The sequence below is a fragment of the Primulina huaijiensis genome, chromosome 3 (assembly GCF_012295235.1).
Source record: "Primulina huaijiensis isolate GDHJ02 chromosome 3, ASM1229523v2, whole genome shotgun sequence".
In the NCBI taxonomy this organism is placed as follows: Eukaryota; Viridiplantae; Streptophyta; class Magnoliopsida; order Lamiales; family Gesneriaceae; genus Primulina; species Primulina huaijiensis.
In genome coordinates, this window is record NC_133308.1 from 7,297,292 (window position 1) to 7,309,984 (window position 12,693).

At 36.4% G+C, this 12,693-nt stretch overlaps 1 protein-coding gene and 1 pseudogene across 1 annotated transcript; both read right to left on the minus strand.

The window, feature by feature from the left end:
• Nucleotides 1-291: 291 nt before the first annotated feature.
• LOC140972441 (uncharacterized) lies at nucleotides 292-9,663 on the minus strand (annotated as a pseudogene).
• Nucleotides 9,664-9,908: 245 nt separating this feature from the next.
• Nucleotides 9,909-12,574, minus strand: LOC140972442 (secreted RxLR effector protein 161-like). Its single transcript, XM_073434868.1, has 2 exons — nucleotides 12,067-12,574; nucleotides 9,909-10,099 (listed from the first exon to the last, which is right to left on the minus strand). The coding sequence occupies exons 1-2, from the start codon at nucleotides 12,572-12,574 to the stop codon at nucleotides 9,909-9,911; spliced, it is 699 nt and encodes a 232-aa protein (XP_073290969.1).
• Between the last annotated feature and the right edge of the window lie 119 nt (nucleotides 12,575-12,693).

The following is a 12,693-nucleotide window of genomic DNA, read 5'->3' on the forward strand; positions in this document are numbered from 1 at the left end:
ATGTTAACTGATTAATATATGAAATCTTATTACTGTTTTAGTAAAATTGTAATTTGTATGCATAATAAATAATAGGTAAAAGCAGTTTCACTCGACTCTGAATTTATTACTTGTGTAAATAATCTCTCCGTAATTTATCATTTTGTGGTTGCAGGGAAAAACCAGAATCTTGCCTCACTATCAATCTATTCATTATACATTCACCCTTTATTATAGATAGAATTTAGAACACAATCTCACGTAAATCATGATGTTGGAGTTTAACATTTTTTATGTTAAAAAAGAAATGACCTAAAATAATGCTCCAAATCCATACCCCATAAGAATCACTTGCCACTTAAATCCGTCCAAAATACTAGAATCACCATCACCTTCTTGTGGCAGCATTGCAACTTTTGGTGGTATGCATTTCTTAGTCAAAGGCAATCCGCATAATCCCGGGTTTCCCAAGTAAGAGCTGTTGTCGAATGTAAGAAACTGTAGTGATTGAGGTATCGGCCCAACAAGATGATTATGAGACATGTTCAAGTGTGATAGAAACGTTAACATTACTAACTGCTGGGGAATATCCCCTACCAATTGATTTTATGATAAATCCATTGACTCGAGTACTGGTAGATGTACTATAGTTTCAGGAATATGGTCCCCATGAGGATGTTATGAGACATATTCAAAATACTGTAACGAGTTGAGCCTTCCAATTGAATATGATATATTTTCATGAAACATGTTGTTTGACAGATCAATGGTTGTTAGAGCTTCCATAATCCTCTTATAATAAAGCTCATTTCCTTTCAAAATTATTGTCACAGACTCCTCCCCATAAGCAGGTGACAATGACATAATTGTCTCAGTTCCATTTTTCATATATATCATCAATCATGGTTTTGAAATTCTTGAAATATTGATTCGGGAAAGCGCCGTTGAATTGATTGTCAGATACGTCAAACATTCGCATCATAGAATAGGAAAGATGTGTCCGTGGCACGGGCATCATACCATGAAACTTATTAGATCTTAACACAAGAACTCGAAGCTCCAAAAGATTTTCCATCCAAGAGGGAAAATGATCTTGCATTTTGTTTTTTCTGAGGTCAAGAACCTGAAGCTACAGACAGTTGGCCAAGGACTGAGGGTGTGTTCCTTTCAAATAGTTGCCTTTCAAGTTTACGGATATCAGAGCACTACTATTTCCTAAGCATTGGGGAACTGTTCCTTCCAAATTGTTATTTGACAAATGAAGAACTTCGAGAACACTCGTAGCGCAAAGAAATAGAATCTTTCCTGTTAATTTAGAGGTCAGGGAAAAATGGAACTTGGTAGAAAAACAAAAATATAAATGGAAAAACAAATTTTTAAGTGTGCGTAGCAATAGTAATTTTTCACGTCTTTGCTATTAGGGAATCCAAACACTAGCCCCTTTTGTTAAAATATCAAGAAAGACATTTAGCGACCCATAATTCATAGTTAAGTGGCGAGCTCAACTGAGAATTTATTTGAGTCCAAGAGTAGAAAGGCAGCCGTGTCAAGTTGCCTAGCTCGGTCGGGATCGCTCCAGAAATGTTGTTCAACCCATTTGAGTGCATGAGAGCTGTTAGTATTGTCCCCACTTTGGCTCAAGTTGGCCAGTAAATTTATTTTCTCTGATATTGATCAATTTAAGCTCTCTGTGAATTCCGAATGAGACTGAGATATCGCCCGTAAATTTGTTGTCATCAAGCCTTACCAGATGAAGGCCAGAACAAATTTTCAAGCAATCAGGCAAGGGCCCCAAAATGTAGTTTTTGTTCACTCTAAGATCAGTAAGAGCAAAGCCATTGCATAGATAAATGGGAAGTCGACTCCAGAAGAAATTGAACGAAAATCTAACTTTGGCCAATGCGAGGCTATTTTTTCCCAGGTCCGCTGGAATGATGCAAGAAAGCTCATTATGAAACAGAGAAAGGGTCTCCAATCTACTGAGATTAGAGATGGTTGTGGGCAACTGTCCACTCAATTTGTTTATGATGGCATTAATAACTCGAAGTGATGTTAAATTTCCAATACCAGGTGGAATAGTTCCATTGAGATTGTTGTGAAAAAGATTTAGCACAGAGAGATTTGTCAGGTTAGTGATCATCTGTGGGAATGCACAAGAGAACAGATTAGTCGAAAGGTCTAACATCAACAAATTTTCGAGTTTCCCAATCTCCTGTGGGATGGATTCTGAAAATCTATTGTTAGATAGAAGAAGTTGTTTTAGATTTTTGAGCGAGCAGAGTTCAGGAGGAATAGTGGAGTTCAGCTCATTCATCCGAAGATTCAGTTGCTCGAGATTTTCTAGTTGACCTAAAGAAGATGGAAGCTTCTTTCGAATAACGTCTACTACTCGTTTTTTTTTAAAATATAATAGAATTTTTTTTCTTTCTTTTAAACTTCTCGGCCGAAATATACTTATACATATTTTTTTTGCACCTTTTAAAATAAACTTACCAATTAATTATTTGAAAATCTAAAACGCAGTGCAAAACATAAACTCGTCAAACCAAACCTAAAACTAGCATTTTTCAAAAATAACATAAAATCTTAAATACTCTTAAAAACCACTCATAAGCGTAAAAGTCATAAAATCTTTAAAATACTTTAAAATCAAAATAATGCGGAAAACTAGCAACGATCATCGAGTTATGTGCACCATCATTTTAGCTTGCGTAAAACAAGCATCGATCCTCGGTTATGTGCATCTCAGTCCAGCAGTTCAACCATCAAGTCCTCCGATATCATCAAAAGTATTTCGTCTGCATCATTCACATTTAGTGAGTCTAACGACTCAGCAAACCTTAATCGTTATAACAAGTAATACATCTACATCCACAAGCAACAGTGAAAAATATTTTTAATAAAATAGCTTTTCATGAGCATGCATAACTTTAAAACCTTTTTCCTTTCATCATAGCCTTTCTTTTCATCATATACGTATATGTTTCCCTTTATTGAATTCAGATAATTAATTGTGACTTTCGTATCAGCTTTTGGTCGATTACGTATAACCATGGTATCATACGGCGGGGACATCAACGACACTCTCGCCCGTCAACTGAGCCTTGAACTTACATAGCATCATATCTTTTCGTAATCGTATTCGTATTAGTCACAATCAAGTCACCTCCTTCAAATCCTTTCATCATATCCATCACTTATAAAAATTCATGCATATGACATTTTTCTTTTAAACCATGCATGCAACACATCTTTTAGCATATGTCGTTTTCTTTCATAAAATTCTATAATCTTTCAAAATAAACATTTTAACATTCATTACAGCATTCAGGGCACTGCCAGGACGTCTAACATTTTTCAAGTGTAAAATGACCGTTTTGCCCCTGAAACCATAACTTTTCCAATTTACCCTTAGACCTTAAAACGACTTCCAGAATCCATCCAAACTTAACATAATACCTTGAAATATACCCATAAATATTTCTTAGACGTAAACTTAAGCTCTTCGACTAATTTCCCAATTTTTTTTTAAAATTGGAACCTACGTCTCTGTTTTAACCCGAATCGACTCGAAACTTAATCAAACTTTACCAAACTTGAACTATAGCTTATTATCACATAACCATACTCTATGAAACCCAAATCAAGTAGTTTAGAACCCTCGGAATAACCTAGGAGTCTACTAAAAATTCTGGACTCTTTTTCAAAAACCCTAACTTGAACCAACCACGAGTTCCTTCAAGCCTAGCCCTCAACCAACATGTATAGACCCTAACCAGCCTCCTAGGACCTCGACCGAACCCTCAACTCGTTTCTGGACCAAGCCCTACAGGCCATACACGATAGCCCTCAAACTCGTGCACTTGAAGCTTTGCACGACCACAAAGCCTAGTGTTCCAGCCCTTCTACTCGCACCAGCCGCCCCTTAACCCATCTAGGACCATGACTAGCCCCTCTTATGACCCCTGGATGTGACCCATATGCAGCACACGGCCTACTCCTTCCTAGCCACCAAAACCATGCCCTAGTTTCCCCCAAAACACAAACAGTGCGGCCCCTATTCCATGATTCTTAACAGGCCTCCCTCATGAATCTTAGGACCCATAAACCTACTAAAAAACATCCCCTATAATGACCTTACCATGACAGCCCCTTTGTGCAACAAGAAAATGACTTTAAAGGCATGAAAACTCAAGTTCTATCATCTATATGTCATAAAAACGAAAATAAATAAGGGGAGATCATATTTTTCATGCAAACATGTTTAAATACACCTAATATTGTATGAACGATGAGTGAAAGAATATTAAGACATGCTTTTGCGTGTTTCACGCACGAAAACAATTCTAGACGCGAAGAACATTGGCGGAGAGACGTGGGAGAAGACCTTGCTGAAATTTCCTCTCCAAAATCACGTGAATGGCCTCTTGGAAGAGAGAGTGTGTGTGTGTGTATTGTTGGAGAGAAAACCCGAGGATTCTAGAGCTTGTAGGCGTGTGGTTTGAGGAGTTTAGGATTTAAGAATTTCAAAGCTTTGATATAAAATACTTGGTGGAAAGCTTGGCCCAAAAACCTTGGTATAATAGACCCATTATATAGTAGAAAAATTGTGGGGGCCCGTGTTCCTGATTAATATTTAATGACCAAACAACCAGGATTTATTAATGTAAACAGCGAAAGCGATTAAAATTTTCCATTTTGGGCCTACCAAAATTTCGGCATGACCTATTCGTAAATAGGACATCCAAAAAAAAAAAAATCAAAACACAACAATAACTTTATACACTCGAAAATAACATCAAGTTCACAATCAACCACGCAACCATCCTACAGCCAGACTGGCCAGGACTAAACACATGCAGAGCTGTCAAGGCTCGATCACACAACTATCAATTCAAAACATCGTAAAAATAACAGTACAGCTACACGGGGCATCTCCCCGGTAAATATATGACTCCATAATATAGTATATATATCTGAGAACTCTCAACCATGACTCTACGACTGGGCACCACTACCTGACGCTCCACCAGACGCGTCAAATCCTCCTGGATAACCTGCTATGGCATCAAAAACAACCACAGCATAAAAAAAAACGAGGGGTCTGGCCCCAGTACGACGAACCAGTAATATTACGACAAATATAACTGACATGAAATAAAATCAAGTAAACTGCGATGCAATGCAATGTAATGCAATGTGTGAAAGGTAACAACCGATAACGGATACCAAACGGAGTCCAAATGAATCGCATCAATAACAGTAACAATGGCCACCCGTGCCAGGAACGTAGCAATGCAACATCAAGTCGCCACTCATCCATACACGTAGCATCGAGGGTACGGGAGCTACCCGCTCAGCCCTAATGCAAGTCATCAGGAGTGCTAATCCTACCCACCCGCTCCATCGATGACGCAACAACTCGATATATCAATATCAATAGCAATCAAAGGAGTCAAGGCTCGAAATGCTATGCACTAATAGAATCAACACAAATAAATGCATGAATGCAATCACGTATTCACAGAAGCACATAAGGCACGCCACAACTCATTACAAAGTACTTAACGTCATTTCACATCATATAGACGTCATAATAAAACAGTTCATGCGTACCTCAACTGACTTAAATTTACCACAAAATATCTTAAATATTTCCCGAAAACTCCAATCCTGTGGCAATTAATACATTTCATATTAAGTTCCATTTATTTTTCCAATATTTATTAATTTAGCCTAAAAGTCCATTTATTAATACAACCACCTTGCTGGAATCATGATTTGTACCTCAATATATATACCAAAATGAAGCCTATGACGTAAGGAACAAAACCCCTCAGTCAATTTCCGAATTCCGGTGATGTACGGGCGGAAATTCGACGGAGAAAGGGAAGACGGGTTTTCAAAAAGTGTCGAGAAACCCTTCAATATGGGTACCAAAACGTAGCTCTTGTCGAGAGCTTTCCAACCGTATATTTACTTGAATTTTTTTTTGGCGATTGGAGCGGCTAAAATCGAAGGTCAAAGCTTTGAAATTGAAGAAGAAGGAAAAACGAAGCTGGCGGAAGTTACGGGAAGGAGAAAAGCGCTTCTGATCTTCTTTTTCTTTTTCTTATTGTTTTTGTTTTTTGTTTTTTTTGTTTTTTAATTAATAAAAAAAACAAATGGGTTGGGCTTTAGGGCTAACGGGCTGGGCTCTCACATAAATTATTTCGTTTAGGAAAGTTTTCAAAAATATTATCCGAGTTCCCAAAAAGTCCTTATATTCGTCAAAAATTGATTGCCAGTTTAAAATACTCATCGGCAAGTAAGAACATCTCAAAAAGAACCATTTTCGAAAATTACATATAAAATATACTATATATTAAATACTTAAAAATAAAAATTTAATAAAAATATTTTCCCTTTACGGTCACCGGTCTCTGTTCCTCGATCGTGTCTAGAATAACATTTAAAAACACTGTTTTACGCATTCTAATAGAAAAACATATTTTAAACATGTAAACATGCCTACCACATTTAATTAATGCAATTAAATAATTTAGTTAGCTCTTTTTCATTAATCCTATATTTGCATGAAGTTGAATATCGCATTTTGGATCTTACAGAGATAGAGTTTAAGAATGTGTAGATTAGGTATTTGACCAATGTAATCAGGTATAGAGCTAGAGAACATGTTGTCTGTCAATCGAAGATCTTTCAACATGGATAGATTGCTAATGTTTGTAGACATGACTCTTGAAATGAACTGGAGGTGAGGTATAGATAGATACTCAAGTTTTACCAAATTCTTGAAATACTGATTCGGGAATTTGGCCTGTCAAATTGTTTGTTGACAAATCAAGAAAAGTAAGATTCAAACATCTGGTTATAAAATCTGGAAATTCCAAGCTGAGGTTGTTGTGATCTAAGATGAGGTGCGTCAAAAGAGGGAAGGCTCGAGATTCTATACCAATCAGTGGTCTCCAAGCTGTTCGAACCAAAATCCAAGAATCTCGCATTTTGAAGATTTCCAATTTGATATGGAACTTCTCCCTTGAGATGGTTTCCATATAAACTAATGTACTGAATCTCTGTAAAATTTTCAATTTCACGTGGAATGATTCCATGAAAGTGATTGTTGCTTAAGTCCAAGAAAATAATCTTCGATAGAGAGCTGATACTAGGCGGTATCAACCCACCGAAGTTGATTCCACTGATGTTGAAACTGGCCAGATTCAGGAATGAATGGAAATTGAATCTGTCGATTCTGCCGGGAAGATGTGCATTCTATAAATTTATTTCGGAAATAGAGCCCTCGTCGTTGGTATGAGATATATTTTGTTTAACATAAAATGTATAAGATTTTAATGAAAATCAATTTTCTCAACATGTTGAGAAAATAAATTACTTTCTAAAACAACGATCAGAATTATAACATAATCATGAAAGCAAAAACATGGTGCCAAAAATTAGAACAGTAAAACGTGATTTTCAGCCAACACTTTCACTCGTGTTGTCTGCAGATGTCTCCAACAATCACGGTAACACGTGAAACAACACTTTTCAAAACAGCAGCGTCCTTGTGAATTATTTTTCTCTGAAAACAACGGCGTGCAAGAGTGCAAAAGTGATCAGCCACCGAACATCAAAGCTTTAGTCAAAATGCCAAAGGTCAAAAGTCTTTTTCCTTAGCTTGGTTCTCTTATTTGTAGTTTTCTTTTCTTCTAGGGTTTATCTCCAAAACGAATCATACTAGATATGAAAATCAAGAGTTTTATTAGAAATAAACTTTTTTAAAAAAATGATACTATATAATAAAATCTTTATCATAAATATCATATTTAGAAAGGCAAAACCCTTAGTTCAATATTTCACACAATCTTATCAATAAGCAAATTATATTTAAGGAAAATATTATTTCAAAGAATAAATTATATCTTGGAAACCAAGACTAATCCTTTCAATCTCTCCATTTTCGCTTTTCTGGATAAAAAAAATCACAAACACTATTTTCCATATTGATTCCATTTTGTCTCCTCTTGTATATGAGAATCCATCTCCCCTTGAATGTGACAAAATGTCTCCTCTTAAATTTGATCAAGTTAGCATACATGTTGTAAGAATGGTTAGCAACACATGAGGCAACAAAGGAGAGAAACAAACATTCACTGCATAACTTTCAGGTAAAGCATGAAGACATAATATCAAAACAAAATAACAACAGCAGAGAAAAATTATCAAAGAGCTTCTTGGTAAATCGTTGATCACTACTGATCACTATCACTTTAAGCTTCAACTCCTTTGTTTCCTGAAGGTCCTGCTTCATCAGTTTGTGCTCCAGCTACTACAGCTTCATCTCCCCCTTTTGTCCATAATGGACAACTACCTCCAGATCCAGTCGGTAGTCAGCAACAAGGTTCTCTTAATAGACCATGTCAGCTTTTTCTTGAATTATCTTGGCCAGAGCATGATCTATCTGGGCTTGGATGGCAATCGTGGAAAGCATTACATATCCCTTAGATGTAGTAGTATCGTGAGTGCTTTGAGGGATATCAGAGTCAGTAGGGGTAGTACGAGACTCAGACCATGGAAGGTCTATTATTCGATTTCCTTTGAGAAGGGCTGGGAGAATCTTCAACAACTCGCTGACGTTTGATTATCTCTCATCAATGTCGCGAATGGATGCTTGAGATTCAAGGATCTCGTAGATAAGTGAGGGGGAACGAAAACTTAGATGACTTGAGCCCACTTTCAGCAAATTGAAGTATCGTCTTAAATACCAGCCTTTCGAAATTCAGGGTGCGAGTCCCTATGGAGAACAGTGTCAAAGCTTGAGATTTTTTTCCCAACAGTGTCAAAGCTTGAGATTTTTTTCCCACCGTGGAGTTAGTAGACGGTGTCCAGTTGTGGATGTCAATTTTATGAACAACATAATAAGGAGAGGTGATATTTACGGTAGAGAGGCGTTCTGGGTGACCTGGAAACTGTTGAATCAACCCACCTGTCAGTACTGAAGTTACCTCGTTCAGGTCTGGTTGAGGGGCATCATCAATTTCGGGGGTGTTATAATAGGAGTTGATGATATTGTGATCGAATTGGTACACCCCTATAGCGGACAAACACGCGTCTAAAATTTGCAGACCTCTCATCACCCACTCCTGTGCGATGTTGGTGTAGAACTCAAGGACGAGTTTTCCATAGAATTGCAGCACAGCAGACACACTAGAGAACATACCTCGTGATTTGAGGAAATTCACAAGATTATTTCTGGAAAATGCTTTCATGTCGACATTTCTCTCTTCAACAAAGTCCTGGTTTGCATAGAGTGACCACTGTGAGAGCATGCTCTGTATAGAACTTTTTACTGAAGGCTCTGTCCAAGTTATAGTCTTTGAGATCTGTGTTGTCAGGGATGTCTTCAGCATCTGGTACAACAGTTGCACTATCAGAGGAAGATTATGTGCCTTCCTCAAACATTTCATCAGTGTTTTTAGAGGAGGAGTACGTGGAATTTGTGGGGCGATTATATTCAAATTCTTGCATCATCTCAAGGTAAGGTTCTTCATCAGAAACTTGAGCAATAGATGCAGGGGTAGAGTGTTTGGCCTTTTTCAAATTGGCTAGCACTTGAGCCAAAGATACCTTGTCGCGCCTTTGGTTCAGTTTGCAGCTCTTCATCAATAGGACTCGACGATTTCTCATCGTCGATGGATGAGATTTTTGCAGTTGTTGATGTGGTCTTTTTTACGGGCCACCAGCTTGTAGTCCAAATTGTCTCCAGAAGTATTGTAAGGATCGACAAGTGAGGGTCGAGAAGAAGACTCACCCTTGTGGAGAAATCTTTTGGAGGTATTGAGGTCGGGGTTGTAACTAGCCTGCCTCTTCGATCGTCTGACCAGTGGAGGCAGTGGAAATACTCTGTTTATAGCAGCATAATCTGGGGGATTTTACACATTGAGTTCATTCCCCGACTCGTCTGGGGATATTGTTTCGAGAAGGATGGGAGTCTCTGCAACATGGATGATTTGCAGACTCGGAGCAGTGAGTGTTTCAACAGATGTTGCGGGAGCGGGAGCAGGAGCAACATCCTCCCTATGTCCCATCTCGCTTCGGATGTCTAGCGGATCGTAATTTTGTCCTGCCATTGTAGAATTCAGAGGTGATTGAACAAAAGTGAAATATATTCAAGAGCAATGCGAAGGAAATCAGAAGGAATAACAGACTATTTGGCTGAGAATTTTGCAGAAAACGTGACTAAAAGTTTGAACCGTTATGGGTTAAAAGAGAATTTCAAACACTCAGTTTAACAGTAACAAAATTAAGAACCCATCAAATCCAAATAAATTGCTCGCTTAGTTTCCGACAGTAAAAATTCTAACTGGTGAAAATATTTTCGAAAATCTTGTTACCTGATGATAATTCAATTCAACATATTTTTTTAAAAAAAATTAGTTCAAGGTTTAAACTCCTCATCGGTCAACCCACTAAACCATAAAAAATCATAGAAAATATATTTCTAGCAAAATCGTGTTCTTTACCGGATTTTCTTTGTTTAAATACTTATAGCCTCTTGACTCAACAATATTCAAAGTAATATGTATATCCTAATTATGCCTAATAACAGAATGTCACAGAAATATATACATGAATATAAGTATGAGATATGTTTACAAATGAGGTGTTTTCATTGATGTTGACAACATCTTCCGACCACACGTCCAATTCCTAATTAAAACAATTTTGATTTTTCTGCAAACTCAGAGACTTGTTAGCTATCTGTTATAGAAGTGGTAGCCCCCACACTAGAAAAATGTTCTTCTCAAGACAATTCTAGGTAGTTTTTTTCAATTTTTTTTCTATTTTGAATTCTGTATTTAATTCAGAAGAGGTAGCTCTCACAATAAAAGAACAGTCTTCATTGGATTCTTTTAGGTAGCTTTTTCCATATTTTTTCTTCTGACACAAAACATTCTTTCATTTTCCTTTTATTTTAACCTTACCAAGTCACTTTTCACATGGAACAAGATCATGGAATACACGAACATCTCTCAACTACTTAGTGACCTAACTAGAGTATATAATGTCCAAATTTGTTGATAAACAAATAAGTAAGGAATTGTCAGCACATCAGAAGATTATGCATCACAGTGAAAAACACAACATATAATAGTATGAATAAAAATGCAATATGTCTAAGTCCTAAAAATACACATGCATATTAGGTATTGTCTGAGATGTTGTAACATCTAAGACCACATCCATGAATGATCAGATAGGACACATGCTGAGAGATTTCTTAAGGTTGGAGAATCTTTGAAAATCTAATGTTTTTGTGAATATGCATGCCAATTGGTTATTTGTATCTAGGGGTGTTCATCGGTCGGTTTGGGTTTCGGTTTTTTATTTCGGTTTTTTGGTTTTCGATTTTAGAAATATATAATACGATATCCAAACCATTTTTCTAAAAACATATTTGGTTTTCTACCAAAACGGTTCGGTTATTTCGGTCGGTTATTTCGGTTTAGTATAATTATTTAAATTAATAATATAAATATATTGTAAAATATAATATGTTAAATTTTTACATGTTTTCTTAGTAAAATATTTAAATATAAGGTCTAAATTAATTAAACAAACAACAATCAACTAAAATTTGTTCAAAATAGTTTTTCATTCACTAAATATCGTATCAAAATATATAATATAAAAAAATATTAATTTAATGAAATTTCAGTTTTTTTGTTTTGTTCGATTTTGACATATATGATCCGAAACCGAACCAAATAAACTTCGGTTTTAACATTTATATCCGAATTACAAAATACGACTTTCGGTTCGGTTCGGTTCGGTGTTCGGTTTTTTCGGTTTTATCCGAAGTTTGAACACCCTTATTTGTATCATCAAATTTCATACAGATTAAAATTTTTTCTACTAAATCTCGAATAAAATGATGTCAGATGTCAATGTGTTTTGTTTGAGAGTGTTGTACTGAATTTTTTGAAATGTCAATTGCGCTAGAATTTTCACTGTACACAAGTAAGTTCTCAATTTTAAGCCCACAATCTTCTACCATTTGATTCATCCACAACAGTTGGGAGCACTAACGTCTAGCTGCAACATATTCGGATTCAACAGTTGAAAGTGATACACAATTTTGCTTCCGACTATACCATGAGACTAAATTATTGCCAAGGTAGAAACATCCTATTGTTGTGCACTTTCTATCATCTAAATCTCCAACCCAATCGGCATCTGAAAAACCTACCAGGTTGGTATTAGTTTCTTGAGTGTACCATAATCCTAAGTCTATAGTTTCAGCTATGTAGCGTAGAATACGCTTCACAACTTTTAGATGTGAAATTTTAGGATTTGATTGGTAACGAGCACACAAACAGATGCTAAACATTATGTCAGGACGACTAGCAGTCAAATACAAGAGGCTTCCTATTATGTTGCGGTATAAGGTGTTGTCACCACTTTCGGCAACATCATCCTTGCACAATTTCTCACTAGAGCCTATAGGTGTTCTGATGTGTTTAGTATTTTCTTTTGCAAATTTCTTAATCAGATTCTTGGCATATTTACTTTGGCATAGAAAAATACTATCATGCATTTGTTTGAGAAGATGCACCAAAAATGATGTCATTCACATAAACTTGACAGATAAGAATTTCACCTTTAGGCTTTTGAATAAAAAGAGTTTTGTCTACTTCACCTCGTTTGAAGCCAATT